The 19,017-nt window shown below is 37.4% G+C and overlaps 1 protein-coding gene across 1 annotated transcript; it reads right to left on the bottom strand.

Annotated features, from left to right (window-relative positions):
- Positions 1-4,393: 4,393 nt before the first annotated feature.
- On the bottom strand, positions 4,394-5,415 carry LOC124377552 (macrophage mannose receptor 1-like). The gene is made up of 2 exons (XM_046836998.1): positions 4,703-5,415; positions 4,394-4,594 (listed from the first exon to the last, which is right to left on the bottom strand). The coding sequence occupies exon 1, from the start codon at positions 5,385-5,387 to the stop codon at positions 4,704-4,706; it is 684 nt and encodes a 227-aa protein (XP_046692954.1). The 5' UTR covers positions 5,388-5,415; the 3' UTR covers positions 4,394-4,594; position 4,703.
- Between the last annotated feature and the right edge of the window lie 13,602 nt (positions 5,416-19,017).

Below are 19,017 nucleotides of genomic sequence, written 5' to 3'. Positions count from 1 at the left end.
GACATACTGTAGATTTCTCTTAACCTCCATACATCCAGTACCAAAAAAGAAACACTGACAATGCTCTTGGTATAAAATAAAGCTACAGCTCTGCCTTTGAACTGGTCACAGTATACTTCCTTCCTTTTGTTGTTCATCAGCTGTCTTTTTTTTTTTTTGCTCTGTTTTATGAGGGTTTTACCAGGAGGTGGGGGGGTCACGGGGTTCCAGACATTTAATGCACACACAGGAGCAAAGCGCATTACACATATCGCTCCATAACTGATCTCCCACAGTGCAGATTCGACTAGCGCAGAGGGTGAAACATCAGGAACACTGAATAAATAACACACACAAACACACACACACACACACACACACACACACACACACACACACACACACACACACACACACTCTTTGTTTTCCGTGCTCTGTTTCTAAATTTTGTTCACTTTGCAAAGCCAGAGCATTTTCTCTCTCTCTCTCTCTCTCTCTCTCTCTCTCTCTCTCTCTCTCTCATTCTCTCTCTCTCTATGTGCTTGCTCTTTCTGTCTCTTAACACTGCATGAATAAAGATGCACAGAAGTAATTTACCTCACACAATAATAGTTATCGTCAGTCACAGAACATCACTCACTGGCAAACCTTTAAACGTTTCCCTTGTAGCTATTGTTCACAGTATTGCAAATTTGCGAGAAAACGTTTGAGTTATTCGAAACCATTCAGTTAAATGACCCATTCAGATGAAATGCTGAAAACCTGAACTGGTTCAGACCAGACCATTCACTGAGTCAACTGACTGAATGAGAGAGGAGAAAATCTCTGCAATATCTAAAATATTCACTGCGTCCAACAACAAAAAAAAAGCAAGCTCGAATGAATGAATCTTGTTGTGATAGAAAGATTTGCTAAAGAAGAGAGCGAAGGAATCTATCGTGATGGAAAAATGTTTTGTAAGGTAGAATAAGATAACACATTTTAATGATCCGGAAAGACATTATTGATAAAGCATTATTAGAGAATAAGAGAGGAATGAATCTTTCAGTAGGAGGAGCCTGATTTGACTACCAACCTCACAGTCGAATCTTTGTAGAGGTGTTATGAAACAAGGATCGTGCTATTTTGGTTATATGGGCTGTGCTTGATGTTTGATTTCACAAAGAACTACCGTTTTTCTTTCAATAAGTTAATATACAGCCTTTTATGATAAGGATGTGAATCAAAATGTGAAAAGAAAGAAGCTTTTAATAAATATTTTTAATGTGTTTGAATAATTCCAACTCGCCTGTGACAGAATAAAGTGTCACTTTCTATGATCCGTGAGTGACACAGGTTAAATATTTAACAATGTCTGGGAGATTCTGTAAAGGTATTTTCTGTTGTAATTAAATTTTAAATGTTAATTTTTTATTTTTTACACACACACACACACACACACACACACACACACACACACACACACACACACACACAAATATACATGATTTGACTATTGACTTTGGGCAAGACTTTACTATTCTGATTCAACTATTTTAAATCAGTAACACAATGACTATTTCGAGCCCTGTGTAGGTAAAGATATTTGCTTCACGTCAGTATTGGATAATGATTTTCTCTGAGCTCTTAATTTACACAGTTTGCTCGCTCACTGAACACATTTATTAGATCAGTACAGACTTGTGATGAAGTACGGCAACAAAAATGCCAGATTTTTTACTTCACTGTTTTATTTCCGTTGTTCTTGTTGCACTTGAACGATCGTTATTTAACCTTGGAATAGAAAGTTTTAAGTGTGATGCCCGGTAATGAGAAAATCGGAATCGATCTCACTTTGGAAGCCTTACACTGCCTTAACACACCTCATTTATTTCCCACTTTATAGTCCAGTGCATGCACACACACATGCTGTTTTACTGCGCAGGTGAGAATGTCATCTTCTACATGGTGGATTTGGACAGTCGACACTAACACTAACACACAAACACACAGTGTTGGTAAACTACAGCACTGTGACTCACATTTGCACACCCTACAGTGGTTTATTACACACACCACCAATAAATCACATCAAAGAGAAATGTCACACACAAAGATGACATCACAGCCAAGACACACATACACACACTCATACACGGTAAGAGAAATATACACACTGTAGAACAAATAAATGAAATGAATACAAGGAAGACACATCTTTTTTTATTAGTGTAGGAAGTGCCTTTTATTCCCAATCAGAAAGTGTTGGTCTTTTTATGGCAGTTTTGGGATCTTGAAGGCAGTAATTACCAGATTTATTAGCCACACTGAAAGTGAACTTCATACTGGACAGAGAACAGTTTCCTCTGTCCCATGAGAGTGTGCCCCCCAGGGGGATTGAGCATTCCAACCTGGCTGAAGTGAGGATCCTCCCCTGGAATGAGAGTTGCCACTGTGTGGATTGAGAATTCCCCCTGGGTGGAGTGAGCGTACCTGCCTGTGTGAAGGAAGAGATTTCCATGTGTGAAATGAGAGTTCCCTTTTGGGTGAAGTGAGAGTTCCTGCCTGGGTGGAGTGAGAGTTCCCCTTTGGGTGGAGTGAGAGTTCTCCCCAAGGTGGAGTGAACGTTCCTGCCTGGGTGGAGTGAGAGTTCCCTCTGTGTGGAGTGAGAGTTCTCCTCAAGGTGGAGCGAGAGCTTTGTTTGGGTGGAGTTAGAGTTCCTGACTATATGAAGTGAGAGTTCCCTCTTGGCGGAGTTGCGTTCCTGACTGTGAGAAGTGAGAGTTCCCCCTCTCTTTCTCTCTCTATACATATCTGTTGCTCCATATTAATCTTCATCTACTTTCTTTCTTTCTTTCTTTCTTTCTTTCTTTCTTTCTTTCTTTCTTTCTTTCTTTCTTTCTTTCTTTCTTTCTTTCTTTCAAAAACATATATGTTGTTCAACCTCTTTCCACCATAACTTTTAAATTCTGTTTATCCCTCTTCTCTCTCCACATTTAAAGAACATTCAATTTGACTATAGTTTTCTTCCCCTTCTCGCTTAGTCTGTTCCCCTCTCTCTGTCTTTCTCTCTCTCTCTTTCTCTCTCTCTCTCTCTCTCTCTCTCTCTCTCTTTTTTTTCTCATCTTCAGTTGTAACCCTGTGAGGTGTGTAATTGATGTGGGTTGTTCTTTGTCACCTTCTCTCGCATTTTGTCACCTTCTGGCATGGTCACTGCACTATAATAATATATGCCTGACTGTATATATATATATATATATATATATATATATATATATATATATATATATATATATATATATATATAAAAGCATGTATACTCTGTGTGTATAAGAGAGAGTGAGACATGCAGTTCTTTTAATGATGTCTTGTTATTTTAGTCAGTGCAGCTCCGCTACTGCAACTTGCCAACTCTTTGGCTGACACTCGGTATTGTGGGATACGACAGAGGGAGGACATGTTGAAGGTAGAGAACACACACACGCACCAGCCCTGTGAGATTCATGACACCGTGTGAGTGTTATTCAGGCTCACCATATGAAGTCAGAACTGTACTCTTCTCTCCTAATCAGCATTAACGCACTACTGACTTCATCCTGTTTCATGAATTTAGTATGGGGGTGAAGGAAGAATGAAAGTGAGAGGGATCTGCAAAATAAAACGAATGGTGCAATAAAGAAAAAAATGAAATCGAAAGAAGGCACCCTGTCCTTGAGTCCATCGTTATCACTGCACTTGCACATATACGCGTGTTGGGTTCCAGTGCTGATGTCATCATGTACACAGCTATATGAGGTAAAAAAAAAAAAAAACTGAACAGGACACGTCCACAAAAGTAAAACAGTAACAGTGCCTGAGGATGTGCAGAAGATAGGAAACTTAAGTGACCAATGCATACCGATTTTTCCCATATCCTCGTTGGTTGTTTTTTGTTTATCTAAGAGTTAGAAACACAATCACAATAGTAAAATGTAAGAGAGAAGCTTTATTACACAAATGAATTCACTAACAATTGTCAAGGTAAAACATCCAAAGAAATCCTGCTGTCTGAACACCAGATTTAAAAAATAACAGGCTTTTAAAGATTTTTTTTTTTTCTTCTTCTTCAAAAAATTGAAAATAATTTTAGCTAAATAAATAGTGTTTTCCATTTGCATATTTAAAAAAAACATCTAAAAAAACCCTACTTCTAACTGATCGTTTGTATGATAACGGTTCATTTACATAGTCTAGACATAGACTATTGTTTAACAAAATATATATAATGTTGATATGATTCTAAGTTTCATAAGGAGAGCTTAAGAATAAGGTTTATTTAGTATTTATGGTACAAGTCTCATAGTGTCAGGAGTGTGTTGTAGTCAGATGTAACTTTTTGCAATGCTTTCTGACACTTTTTGTTAACTTAAGAAGAAAATAGGCTGGTGAGGGAACACCTGTTTATAGCTGCTATAATGTTTGGCAGATGTTCCTCAAAATAAAATATACCTTTGAATGGATCAAAAGTGTGATTGAGGTTTAATAAATAAAAATGTCATTGTCAAAATATTGCTGTGGAGTAAAAGAATGAAATCTCTATGGGACATGCTGCATAACTTGCACAATTTTCCTCTTGAAGCTGATCTTATAAGTCTGTCTGTTTGGAGAAAGAGAAAATATCGCATAACATTAAGGGACAAAATGAAGTTGACCAAAAGGTGATCTTTTGGTACTTGGTGTGTTGTTGTGGATGTTTGTTACTCACCTCACCAGTAGCATAGGAAGGGAAGCTTCTCGTCACACAGTCTGTTCTCCCAGACATGTGTCCTGATGTTGCGAGCTCCACAGCCACTCTGTGAACCCGGGCATGAAGGCATTGAGATTGAACTGTTCAGCTGTTTTCCATTCACCCAGTACCAGTTTCTGTTCAGGAAGCGCATTCCTGTCCACACGAGATTCACTTGGTTCTGAATGGCCTCCTGTTCAGCCAGCTGTAGTTGACTGTTGGTGGTAGGATAGGCCATGTTCTTGTAGTGAACCCTGCAGTAATCAAGAGCCTGTTCCCACGTCTTCTTCTCTTCAACTAAGATAATAAATCGGTAACAGTAAAACGACTGAATGGTCCAGCAATGAAAATCGTTCCAGCCAGATGGTGTGATCTGAATGCAGTCTTGTGTACCATTGAAATTGTTGGGCTGGCCAGTCATCCACGGAAAGTACGAATTCTCTTTCCCATCATCCCACAGCCATTCACTCGAATTCATAACGCTTCTGTGCAACCCGATCCAACCACTACCAGCGGGTCCTGCAATCTGCTGGACCCTTTCGTATTCTTCTTCGTTTGTGATGACAGCCAGGCCTCTGTAGTTGCGCATGCAGTAATTCCGAGCATCCGTCCAGTTCTTATAAAGATTATCGTTAATGTATTCGCGTAGCAGACCCTCGGTCATCCTCAGGAGGACCAGCAAGACACTAATAAAACAGGACCACTTCATCTGTGCACAGACGGCAGAGAGTTTACACTGGTTGATTGACTTGCCAGATTTATCTCACAGATGTAAAATTTACATGACATTTCCATCTGCATGGCATCTTCTTCTTTTTTTTTTGGTCAGACAAGAAGCTAGAAAAGGATCCAGCCTAGTTTCGATATAAACAAATGAAGGATATTTGAAGGATGAAACAGTAAAGCACTAGGAAAGAAATAAACACAGTCTCATAATTCTGATAGTTATAAGCGATATATGAGAGGATTAGTAATAAAATATTTGGCATCAGCACTAGGAAATGACGCAAGTCATTGTTTTTGGTCTGCTCTGACCCAAAGGAATTTGAATAGCCCAAAAACAATGTAAATCAGACTCTGTTAAAGCAGCTTTGTTACCTGACTATGAATACAAGGACATTTCCAAGTCTGATTGCAGATGGAACTTTTGAAAGGCTTTTGAGTACATTTAGTTGTTTATGTGATTGAGATACGCAGCACGAACATAAGCAATTTATGATCGCTGACATAAAAATTTACAATGGCTGATTCCAGCGCCATCTGATCTGCTTTCATCAGCACTAGTGTCGAGTTCACACAGCACCCAAGCAAATGGTTTAGCTGTCATTGAGGTTGTGTTGTGACCTTTTTTGCATGATGACATGTGTGTTAAAAGAGTAATTACATCTGATTTCGTAGCTCAGCTCCAATCTGGCATATTAGTCACTTGCTTATGGTTCCAAAGCTGTTTAACAGTAAAGCGTTACTGTGTGACACAGTTACAATGTTGAATGTGTATTTTTCTTCTCCTGTTGATAATTCTTTGTCGTGGAAACCCATTAGAAAGTCATGTCAAATTCAGTGTCATAAGGCCTATCAAAAAATAACTTTATAAGCTTCATATGTTTAGAAATATGATGAAGGTGTTGTGAGGTCTTAGGAACACCACACTTAAGTGGGGTCCTATTTTCAACATGACGACATGACTGTGGCGTAACGTTATGACCTTGCTGCTTATGAAATTACTTTCTCTCCTGTGGTTACCTAGTTTGACTGAAATTCTACTCTGATGTTAAGCGAGGTGTTTTACATCAGCGCATGTTTTCCACCTAACCGGAGATAATAGATTGGTGCCCCTGGAGAGAATGAGCAGGAATGTTTGTAGAAAATAAGCATAAAACACTGATTAAAAATGGTTGTATTCGGTCTACTAGAAAAATCCTTTCTATAACAATGCATTTAAAAAATAAATTTTCCGCCCATAGAGCCAAGTAGATCAACAAAAACAAAAACCTTTCCTGTAAAAATGTCAAATTTTAACAAATTTGAAATATTGTAAACATCACACTATATACTATAATTAAGCATTTTAACTTTAAGTTTCAAGTAGATTATTGTTTTGATAATCGTCAGCAGTTATCAAAAAAGCACAGCGATGAAATGAATTGTAAGCATGGTATTGGATGGGAAAATATGTTTGATCGTCTCCATGGTTACAGACATAATCCCAGACATAACCCTGTTTTGCACAGTTCATCATTGTGCTCTCACAAATGTTACATTTATTATAGAGTATTTCTGTCATATGTCACAGAGCTTGGGCAACATGTTGAAACAAAAAAAAAAAAAGCTTGCTTTTCTGTGAGTGTCAGTTTCCTGTGCTGCTCTCTACACCTCCATCTTCCTTTCTTCACATTTAAAATTTACCTTCTCAGTGTCGCTGGCTTGCATACTTTCCAAGACGTTTTAGTGTCATACGAACTGCACTGCTCTTCTGTCCCTAGAATGATTGGTTAGTTAATTGTATAAGTGTGAACTCATATACAGGGATCTGGATCTCTTAGGCAGTCAGATAGAGAGGACATGATAACACAAAGCCTGTAAATAAAAAATCTTTCTGCTTTAGATGAGCAGCTACAAACCATTTCAATATTGATTTGATTCTTAAAACCTTTAGACCAGATTGGAATGCAGCAACAACTTACAGCTCAAGATAAGAGATTGTAGTTAGCTCAGTAATTAGCTCATTTTCTTATTTTCATTACTTGTAATGAATACAAATCTTTCTTTCTGTCACATTACTGTTATCAGTGCAAGCAAGGATTCTTGAATACACAGTTAGAATTGCTTATACCACAGCGTTCAATTCTGAGCTTTTTTTTTTGTACATTTAATTCTGGAGTGAAGTAGGAAACAAAACAGCGGGTTATGATTAAACTGGTTTAAGCTATAACACAAGGGCAACTTTAATAACCATAAAAATATCCAGTCGTTCCAGTTGTGGTGAGCAGAAGATCATTTTAAATCCATGTTAGATATGTTCTGATGCAACACTTGGCACGGACTTGTGCAAAAATCTTGACTCTTGTATTGAAATGAATGTACGTGTTGTCCTGCTGAGACATCATTTGTCTAATATAAATGCAGGCATTCCTAATAAAGTGGCTGATGATAAGTATTGATCCCTAATGAACAAGCCAAAATGTTAGTGCAGAGGAAAAACTCCCTGAATATGACAGGGAAAAATTTGAAGAGGATTTAGAATGACAGTAGAATTTTAGGCAAAAAAAATGTGTTGTTTGTTTTTGTTATGGGGGAATTGCAGGATCTTTGAGAGGTGTGTGTGGAACTGTCAGTATGAGAAATCTTTAGCATTCATGAGAGGCCTTGTTTCGGAAGTGTAAAGACATCACTCTCAAGGGCCTGAAACAAACCAACCGATATGTAAAGCAGGACAAGTGACACACAAAGAGGTGCTGGCTTTGGACCAGAATTTCTCCATCTAGACTGTGTGTGTGTGTGTGTGTGTGTGTGTGTGTGTGTGTGTGTGTGTGTGTGTGGCTTTGTTTGATATAAGGCTTTACTAAGCAAATAACAATCTTCCTTCACCATTCTGATTTAATTTGATTTGTAATTTTAAAACAATTATCTCTTAAATCTTTCTCTCTCCCATTTGCATGACCCTTTATAAATACATTCGCTTGGTTTTGTATACCGTAAAAAAACACCCTGAACACATATTACCCAAGACGCAATCCTGCCCCGACGCATCTGAAACAGTTCTCAAAGATTGCTGAAATAAATCATAGAAATTGTAAACTCCTTCATTTCTTTGTATATAATCTCCACAGGAGGAGATGAGAAGTCGGAGAAACAGAAATCTGCCTCTGATTGCTTGGGTATATGCATGTGTGTGTGTGTGTGTGTGTGTGTGTGTGTGTGTGTGTGTGTGTGTGTGTGTGTGTGAGTGAGTGTTGGAGAGGTGGTGTTAAAATACTGACCTGCTCAAACAGGAAACAGTCCTCAGCATTCTGCCTCTTGCTTTCAATCGTTAGGTGTTAAATAATTAGACACGCACATTCATCATATTACTAGATTGACAACTGCAGACCCACCATTGTTTTAGTCAATTCACGATCTATAACATCTCTTGATTCTTTTTTATTTTAGTACTTAATTATTAATTAAGAATTAAATTAATAAAAAATTATATATTTTTTACCAAAGAAAAATGTAGTTTAATTATGGGATATTGATGATGTATAAGAGGAATAAAACACATATACACAATAATCCACTTCTGCTTCATCACAAGTCAAGTCAAGTCAAGTCAAGTTTATTTCTATAGCGCTTTTCACAACAGACATTGTTTCAAAGTAGCTTTACAGAAATCAACAGTTAAGGTGAATGGTGTGCATTTATCCCTGATGAGCAGCCGTGGCAACTGTGGCAAAGAAAAACTCCCTTAGATGTTATGAGAAAGAAACCTTGAGAGGAACCAGATTCAAAAGGGGAATATCACGCTGTGGTGGTTGTGATTATTTTCCTACAACAGAATGATGCACAGTGTACTATGTAGTTTAGGTGATATGGGGTCCAAATGCAGCACACACATTATCTGTTTATTGTTCTGGACATTTAATTAAGTGTTATTGTAATGTACATGGCAAAAAATTCAGTTTGAGGTAATGGACACACACAGACACACACACACACACACACATACACACACACAGCTCGACAGCATGTGGTCCGGGTCCTTTATTATTTTGACCTTTCCACATCCTTTACCTTTTTCATTACTCGCTGCAGAATTGCTTGCTGCATTGATCTCTTCTTTCTTGCTCTTTCATTCTTCTCTTTCCTCTCTTCATCTCTCCATCGCTAAACCTACTGGCATTTGCAACGTCTTGCTAAAAACGTCCTGCTAAAAACGGAGCGAGAGAGTCATGATAAGAGTGCGCACTTTTTTCCCCACATTGCTGCAGCAGAGGAATGCGGGAATGAAAGGGATGCACTCGTACTGACGGCTGCATTGCTCTTTAAACTCGAGGTGTGTGATCAATAAAACATGCGCTCTGTGCATAGTGCTGTACTAGTCTGAGTTGTGCAGCACGTATAGCCATACAGCAGTATGCGCAAGGGGGAGGAAAGAAAAACTCCAGGTCTGCTTAGTGGATAGAGAAGGAGGATAAAAACATGCTATTGCCTGACATTGTGTGTCACCACTCACCATCTGTCCTACAAAAGCCGTGCACTTTCCTGTCCTGAGAATGTTAATGGTTAACAAATGATTTTGTGACATTTAAATAATAGCTTTTTGTTATTAGTATGCAAGTTTTGTGTGTGTGTGTGTGTGTGTGTGTGTGTGTGTGTGTGTGTGTGTGTGTGTGTATGTATGTGTGTGTGCCTGTGTGTGTTAAAAAAATAGTTGCTTATTTTTCTCTCCTGCTTTTACAATGCAACTGTATCATGCTCATACACTTGTCACCTCCTGAGGAAGTGTTTTCTGAGCAGTCTTTTAACAGTAATTACACACACACACACACACACACACACACACACACACACACACACACACACAGAGTGTAATTAAAAGCCTGAGCTCTCATGAGACTCGACTTTCCTTAATGTGCCAGAGCTAAGTGAGAAGCATCCTTAAGCTCATTGCACGCACACACACACACACACACACACACACACACACACACACACACACACACACACACACACAGAAATAAAAGTAGGTGGTTAATGAAATTACAGTGAATAAATATGTAATTAAAAAGAGTTCAATTTGCTTTTGTTCAGTGCAGTTAAAATACTGAATTTAATCAGTGCGTGATGATGTTCCTTTGCTCCTGATTGGACCGAAGCAGTACCAGTACCAGAACTTCAGTGTGATCAGATGCAAAAGCAGGAATTTTACGTTGAGCAAAAAGGGTTTTTGCTTTTCTATGTATGTGTATATTTGATCGAGTATTGACTTTACTGAGATCAAACTTAACCAGCGGTATCCTCCTACAACTTTATTACACCACTTCAGCCCTCTGGTGTCTCCAAAACATTCATGATAAAATCACATAACGTCGTTGTCATGTTTTTTCAAACTTTCTGAGTGTTTTGACATGAATTCCCATCCACTGTGCTAATTGCTACTCTCCCAGCATCCATCACGAGCATCAAAAAAATCTGTATGCTAACACATTCTTCTGAAATCCAACACATCTGGGCATCTGAGCCAGCGAGAAATTAAATAACGTCCTCAGAAACGCGTCCGCTTCTCGCACTAATACTCAGAAATGGAGACCGAACAGGAGCCAGAGAGAAACATGAGCACCGGCATGTTTGGGTTTGTGGGAAAGCGAAGGACAATTTGATGAGGTGAGAGAGGGGCTGGAAGAAGTGCAAAGATTCGAAGGAAGTGCGTTTGGGGAATGATATCTTTCAGAGGACTGCCACAAATAGTTGGCGTGTATATGTGCATCTACTCTGAAAGGTACTACAGATTTATTGGCCATTAAGGAAGGAAAATCTGCCAAGCACTTTTTTTTTGTTAATTCAGAATTTCTTCCATTAAAAGATTTTGTTATATTTGAACAGTTAAAGCATTCCTTATTTTTACACCATTGGTAGTGATGTGTAGTGGCCAAATGAGCCATGGCTCTATTTTACACATGTATCAAGAGGTACATTTAAAACCTTTAGTTCAAGTCTGAAGGCAGCCCAATATGCTTAGTCCAAGATTATTTGCAGTCACCGGTAGACAGCAGAGTTGGTCAAGTTTCTTCAATTTTTAAGGCACTTTAAAACTTTTATCTAATTCCAACTGTATTACAACTATACATATACAATTGAAAGACTCTTTTGGGATGGTCAAGGTCCAGTTAATGTTGATATTTTAGTGGTTCAATGCAGACTTACTCCTTATTAGAACCAGTGGTGGACGGTAACAAAGTAAATGTTATTCGTTACTGTACTTAAGTAGCTTTTTCACGTATCTGTACTTTATTTTCATTTGGGGAGACTTTAACTTTCCTACATTTTAAAATCAAATATCTTCCTTTTTACTCAACTACATTTAGCCAAATCAGTAGTTCCTTCTTATTTATGAGTGGATAAAAACTTAACTGGTCAATCACGCAGCCACCCACCAATCAGGGTAGAGCGCACGCTCTGTTTTGGACATGTTTTGATTGACGCTTGGTGGTATCTACTCATCAACAACATACAGTTCAGCATCAGTTCAACAGCAAGAAGAACATTTTAAGAGAAATAAATGATGGAAGAAACTCCTCCTGACTCAACTTGCCACAACACCTGTGGCCTTATTTGCGTGATTTTTGTGATGTAGTTGGGCTCATGATCATTTTAATAGATATCAATCAGTGTTTCACTAATTAATATCATTCTATTAATAGACTGGTGTGCTACGTGTAACATTAGAGTCTTTTCAAATAAACTGAGTTAACAGATTAAGCAAAGAATCTTGTGGAAAAAACTATAATAAGAACATTATAGCCATAATAAATCATACTATTTTAGACACTTAAGTTCATTTGAAGGCAAATTTTTTTGTACTTCTACTCAAGGGGAGCACTTTTACATTTACTGGAGTCAAGTTTTAACCGGTGTATCTTTACTTCAGTTCATGTTTTGTGTGCTTTATCCACCACTGTTCAGAACACCCTAAAATAAATATCTAAGTTATCTCTGTAATTGTTTCATTACTATAGCAATGAAAATATAAGGTATTTAGATTAACTAGCGAAGCATAGCAGTTTTATGGTTGTTTATACAGAAGTTTCGGTCACATGTTGGGGAGACTCTGTATACATTAATTAGTAACAGCAACAACTGTAATTATCTCATCATCAATATTACTGTGTATTTCATTGACATTCCTAAATTAAAGAAATCAAAAGTAAAAAAAAAAATAGCAGCAGGTCAACTGTGTAAGTATCTTTAAGTACAGTGAGGAATGTTTCAGGTTATTTGAACATGTTATTGCTCCTACTTTTAATTACAAATTTATTTATACATTTAAATTATTATTTGATTATATTTATTTTAAAAAAAACAGCAAAAAATGAAATTTCATTTCATTTAATTAATTAAAATTTTTCTGTACAGCTCTCATATTTGAGGCTTCAAGAAAGACACAGGTCCTTTCTGAGCAAACGGCTAATAAATGAAGATGGGACGCGTCTGAATTATTCACAGGCACACTACTGTTTCATTAATCCCCATCTCTGATCACCACCATCTCACCTCCTACAGTGCATGGATATAAATACCTGAGAGAGAGAGAGAGAGAGAGAGAGAGAGAGAGAGAGAGAGAGAGAGATGGGCAACACAGGCTGAAACATCGGCTGAAAATCTGGTAGATGTTGGAAATGTGCCAAACAAAAGAGGCGCATTAACACCACATTTATTCACTAATAGATCTCACAATAGCTAATTAAAGGAAAACTCCACAGTGAAATAAAAAGCGAAAACTCCGCAGTGAAATTAAATACGGTGTGCTGGAGCTCATTTGTTGGCTGATGCTGTATTTGTGTTAGCAGGGTGCCACTGCTAGCATAGTTGAAATGAAGTGCTAATGCTGTGTTCTAGTTAACACAGAAATTGAAAATATCCAACCTACTTCTAGGAAAAAAACAGCAATGCAGCTGCACTGGATGCCTGATTTCCAGCTAATGACCTTAGATTAAGTCGTTAAATAGGGATGCTGATATGATGTCATGCTAACATGGCATTTAGGAAGAATTGTTGCCAGAATCATTGGAAAGTTTATATATTTATGAATAATTACATTTTTCTATTTTGTTCATAAAATTTCTCTCCTAGCTACTTAAACATTCACACATTGTGTTTAGGAGAGAGAGAGAGAGAGAGAGAGAGAGAGAAAGCGCAGATGCCTCAGGCAAACAGATGTGAGAGCAAAGCTACGATATTAAAAATGTATCAGGATCTGCGCTTTCTCTAGACACATGTCGACTTGCGTTGCTTGGTGTGCAGCAGAGGATAAAGTTGCTGTTAATATTTTACACAATCCTGGAGGGGTTAAAGGATGTGTACACGACTGACGATGACTCTTTCGGTGCATTTCCATTTAATGGTGTGATACATTGAGTAACCTGGACATACATGAAAGAATATTGGTGGTTCAAAAAATTATTTTACCAGGTGTGAATCCTGCACATTTATTGTTCTGTGTTTTGACCTCTTTCGGTTTCCATACTCGGCCTTCTCATCTAACCATTTCCATTTCCCATGTTCCTTATTTACTCATGGCTTTATTTCTTGGTGCAGCACATGGCTTGTGATTGGCTACACTTGTTCCTCATTTCTGTATTTAAACTCTGTTCAAGCCCTTATCTTGAGTGTTGGAACATATTTTTTGACATTTAAAGGGGTCTGAGATGTGTTTAGATGTAATGGCCCATGTACAATCACATTATTTAGATCGATATGTTTTTATTTTATGTTTCTGATCTTACCAGCTCTGATGTTTCGGTTTCTTTCCCATGAAATGTGTTCCATAAATAAAATGCCATCTGGCTGAGTTTTTAATGTGCATGTCTGAAAAAGTATTAAAGATAAAAGGTTTTCATTACCAGACTTGGAAATGTAACACGATTTGGATTAAGTACAGATATCCTATTAACAAAATATTGCATTTATATCAAAGATCCCCTTTGATGTCCTCTTATATTCTAACCTTCTTAAAGTAGATGCCATTTCATGGTTTTCCATTTTCTGCTAACAAATTTGTATTAATTTTGAAAGCCAGACGCTGAACATAGAAACTAAGGATCTGAATATGACAATATTTGAACAATAATGCATAAGCAAGAGTAAGGTTATACTAAACAACTGCACGATCGAGCGTGATCTTACTTTTACACACTAAAACGGAGACAATAGGTAGCTGACATTTTGGACTGTGTTTTTGCTCTGTTAAAAAGAAATAGATCTCATAGCAGCACACTTCGCAGCATGTCATCCAGCTAGCTAGTTAATTTATACATTCCTGGCAGGTGTTTCTGTTTAAGATGAAGTCTTCCTTTTTGCCTTCATCTGATGAGCTTTCATATTATAACTCAGAAATTAGATTAATGTAAAACATATAGTTTGCTTTGTCCATTAATGGTCACTTACAGTAAGTGATGTTTCAAATTAATTTTCTAAATGTGGTGAACTCAGATGCACCAAATCAATGCTGCTTGTCTGATTAGATTATTGGAGTGGACTGTCTTCAAATATTTAATGTTATTATTTAGTTTTGCAAAGTATCTATGTTCCCACCAACATTTTTATTTAAAAAGTGTAAAACTCCTCTCTCATGACAATGTCTAACACATAACACTGGAGACTCCTCCTATAGTTTTTAACACCTAAAAGGAACTAAATAATTATGTGTAGCATCTAAAGCAAGTTGAATGTGAGTTGGAGCTGAAATTGAAAATCAGAGCTGAACTCTACTCCGAGTTCTCGAACTCCACCGCATTGCAGTTTTCACATGGTTCCGAGCCACTGAGAGAACCTGTCAATGCTTATCTACTTTACATGGCAAGCCGAGTCCACATAAATAGTGCACGATTCCAACTTTCTACACAGCCTTTCCATCTTCGCCATGTCTCCACGGCGTGAGCCACCAGAGGAGTGTCACGTCTCTCAAGTATGTTCGGGCTAAAAAAAGGAGATGTGTGGACCTTTTTATAAGGCTCCATGTCAACTAAATTCTTTATATAGGATAGTCTTTTCTTCTCCTCTCTTCTCCATTTCAGAGAAATTTATATGCATAATTTAGAGCTGAGAGATCTGAAACAATTACCTGAGCACAGAGAACATGGGACCAGTACTAAGTAAATTATTATAAATTTATATGATTAGTTATTTTAGTGACTACACACACACACACATATATATATATATATATATATATATATATATAGATAGATAGATAGATAGATAGATAGATAGATAGATAGATAGATAGATAGATAGATAGATAGATAGATAGATAGATAGATAGATAGAGCATCGCCCAAAACCATGTACATCCCTCACATTTTATACTACAATACTGACAATCCTACAGAAATAAAATTGGATATATTTTAGAGTAGTCAATATGCAGCTTGTATAGCAGTACATATTCACTGTCCTATGAAAATAACTCAACATGCATCATTATTATCTAAATAACTGGCAACAAAAATAAGTACACCCTAAGTTATAACAGCTGTATGTTGTTTAGCTAATTCAAAGCCACATGTCCTATTCATCATGTTCATGTTTTTGTCTGTTTGACAGGACCATACAAATTTGTGTATCTTGTATAAGAGTAGTTAAAATTGGACTGAAGTGTACCTGTGGAAAAATGTATTGATTAAACATGACATTCTATCACTAGGCCTGGTTCGTAAAGTTGATGGAAAACAATATGGAACAGGTGATCAAAATATTACCAGGCTTTTTATCTTCAGTATTGCAAAGACTAGAACTGAACGTATACTTTGCAAGGGTATGATTGAATCATAGTCTCTGTTTGTGGGGGTGTGTCTAACATATCACTATCATGCGGTTAATGGTAATGCTGTTAATGCAGGATGTGGAATTCCTTTAGCAGCCATGTTTGAAGGTTGTAGTACTGGCTTTTAGTTGTCGAGATCAGCACTTTCAGTGTAACTGTCTGTGTTTTACCTTGATTATAAAACACATAAAGGACGAGGATGAAAAGAACACACCAGGGAGCTGAAAGATGATGTGATGTTTATTAAACAGAAATTTTACCTCCTTGTCTCTGAAGACCCGAACTACCCTTGCTAAAGTTAACGTTAGCAAACAGTGCAGGAAGGCCAACATGCAGTTGAGGAGAACCTTGAGCCAATGTCCTCATTTAAACAACTCCATCCGGTCCTGTAGATCCAGAGCAGATCTCCTGTTATGCCTCATTAGCAAACCCAGTCATGCTCTGAAATTGATTTAGCTTAGCAGTACAACAGCACGTGCCACTCGATCACAGACAAGCCTGGCAGGGATTATGTTGTTGCAATGGCTTGTGGGTCATTACAGGAGGAGGAGAATTGTTTCAAGGTCAACGTCATGCCCTGTTTTAAAAAATTGCATGTTAAAGTTATATATCAATTTAGACTTTTTGATACTTAGCCACAAGTTTCAGGGCTTCTTACTGTAGGTGGTCTCCTGATGTTCCCAGGTGAGATGCCTACTGCCTTGCTTTTTGAAACTTTCCCATATTTTCTTGTTGGAAACGAAATTTATTTCATTCGTATTATATAGTAGAGAGGAAACACCATTATTTCCCAATTAGAAGGTTATGGCTGAGTGCATAAGTATTTACCCGCAGAGCTGTGAAACCCCTAGATTAGTCCTTTTACCGTCAGAAGTCATGTAATCACCTAAAGTTAACCCAGAAACATCACAACATCATAAAGACCAAGGATCCATCACAAAGTTGTGGGGAAAAATTATCAAACTTAGTTCTAGATTTAGTTGTAAAAAATCCATTTTGAATGATGAACCTCCTCCGGAATGATGTTTATGAAATAGGGAAAGAATACAGCAGAAACATGCCGTTCACCAAAATTCTGTCCCAACTAAAGGAGGAATTAGTCAGTGAAGTAACTGAGAGGCATGCTTGCATCATTGTTTTCCCTGTTTGGGAAAAGGATCAACCAGGGGTTAGTCGGAAAAAATGTGTGAATTGTACTTTCAGCACTGTTAAATCTGTTACTTAAAAAAAAGGAAAAGACTATGAAACAACCTCAATTCGAGCCTAGAGGGGGAAAGATGGGATTATTGTGAGAGGCCGCCAAGAGGATGTGAGGGTGTGAGGGTGTGAGCTTTGAAGCCACTGGAGAGATGCTGCTTTGAATATGAGAATTTGAGGTTTATTTTTTATTGTACTGACAAATACCTTTCCTTGTCTGCTACATTAGTAGAAATGTTCCCCCTGGTTCTGGAGTGTTAAATGTGTTTTGTAAAAAAAATAAATATTCATGGCTAGTTTGTGTTTGTGCTTGTTCAAGACTACACCCTCCACACTTTCTGGATATTACTTGAAATGAACGAAATACAGATGTGGAATTGAATCCCATGTGAAGTGTAAATGTTTGCAGTGTCAAAACAGTGGAAGAGTCTCAGGTTTTAAACGACAGTAGCCGTGACTCATATTTTTTTTATATACCGTGCTTAGGCATCACATCATAGGTGAGCACCATTTGGCAAAAAAAACCTCTAATTTCTCCTGGGTGTTTTTGTTTTTTTCACCGTGCGCTTAAAATAATATCGGGAAAATTGAGGTTGCCCAGACGACAGCGTTTTAGAAAGAAAGATTCAGCGGCTGTTTTTCTTTTCCTGTTAGGAATAGATGTGGCTCAGTGTGTGTGGATTTGCAAAGGGAGAGAGGAAGAGAGGGAGAGAGGTCAAGAGAATAAGGGAAAGAATTAGAGAGAGTCCTGAGTGAAGACTCTGCACCTGGAACAGGTGTGTGATGATGGAGAGCTGAGACTTTTAATCGAATTATATAAATATATTTGGATTTAATTAAGACTAATTTGATGTAGTGTAACAATGTTAAAAAAATGGTGCAATTTCTGTTTTTCTGGAATCAATATCTTAATTCACATTTAGTCCTTAAAATGGTGCTTTTATTTTTTTTATTACAATAATTGCTCGCTGTTCTGTATGAGATCTGAATAAAATAAGGTCTAATTTTACTGTGCAATTTTAAGAACGTGTGTGTGTGTGTGTGTCTAAGCCACTTACAAACAAGAAAGATTCTTTAGCCTGAGAAAAAAAAAATTACCATCATCAGAGATCAATCAGCTTGTGTAGAAAATGATTTAACATTGCTTATAGTGATGATATGCTATTACCAACATTTATGCAGCCCAGTAGCATGTTTTGCTCAGTAGCAATTTTCTATGTTTCTAGTTAATTGGACAAATCATGGGGTGTCTTTTTTAATGCAAAAAAATGGGGCTTCTTTCTCTTTTTCAAAGCAAATCACTTTTATTCAGTCTATCAATAATAATTAAACATTAATAATTAAGCATTTCAACATATGTGTGCAACACAAAGTCAAACGACATTGTAAATCGACAAATGCAAAGACAACTGACTTTTTCAGCCATACATGATTCTTCCCTAAACTACTTGTTTCCACGAAGCTGAAGGCACACAATTGTGTAGAATAGCTAGAATTTTTTTTTTCGAAATTGGAAAGCAATACATGTTTCATCATGACAGTGCCGCGGTTCATGAAGATTTGATTTACAAAGGTT

Source organism: Silurus meridionalis, chromosome 2 (genome assembly GCF_014805685.1).
Source record: "Silurus meridionalis isolate SWU-2019-XX chromosome 2, ASM1480568v1, whole genome shotgun sequence".
Lineage (NCBI taxonomy): Eukaryota > Metazoa > Chordata > Actinopteri > Siluriformes > Siluridae > Silurus > Silurus meridionalis.
This window is presented reverse-complemented; position numbering and strand designations above follow the sequence as displayed.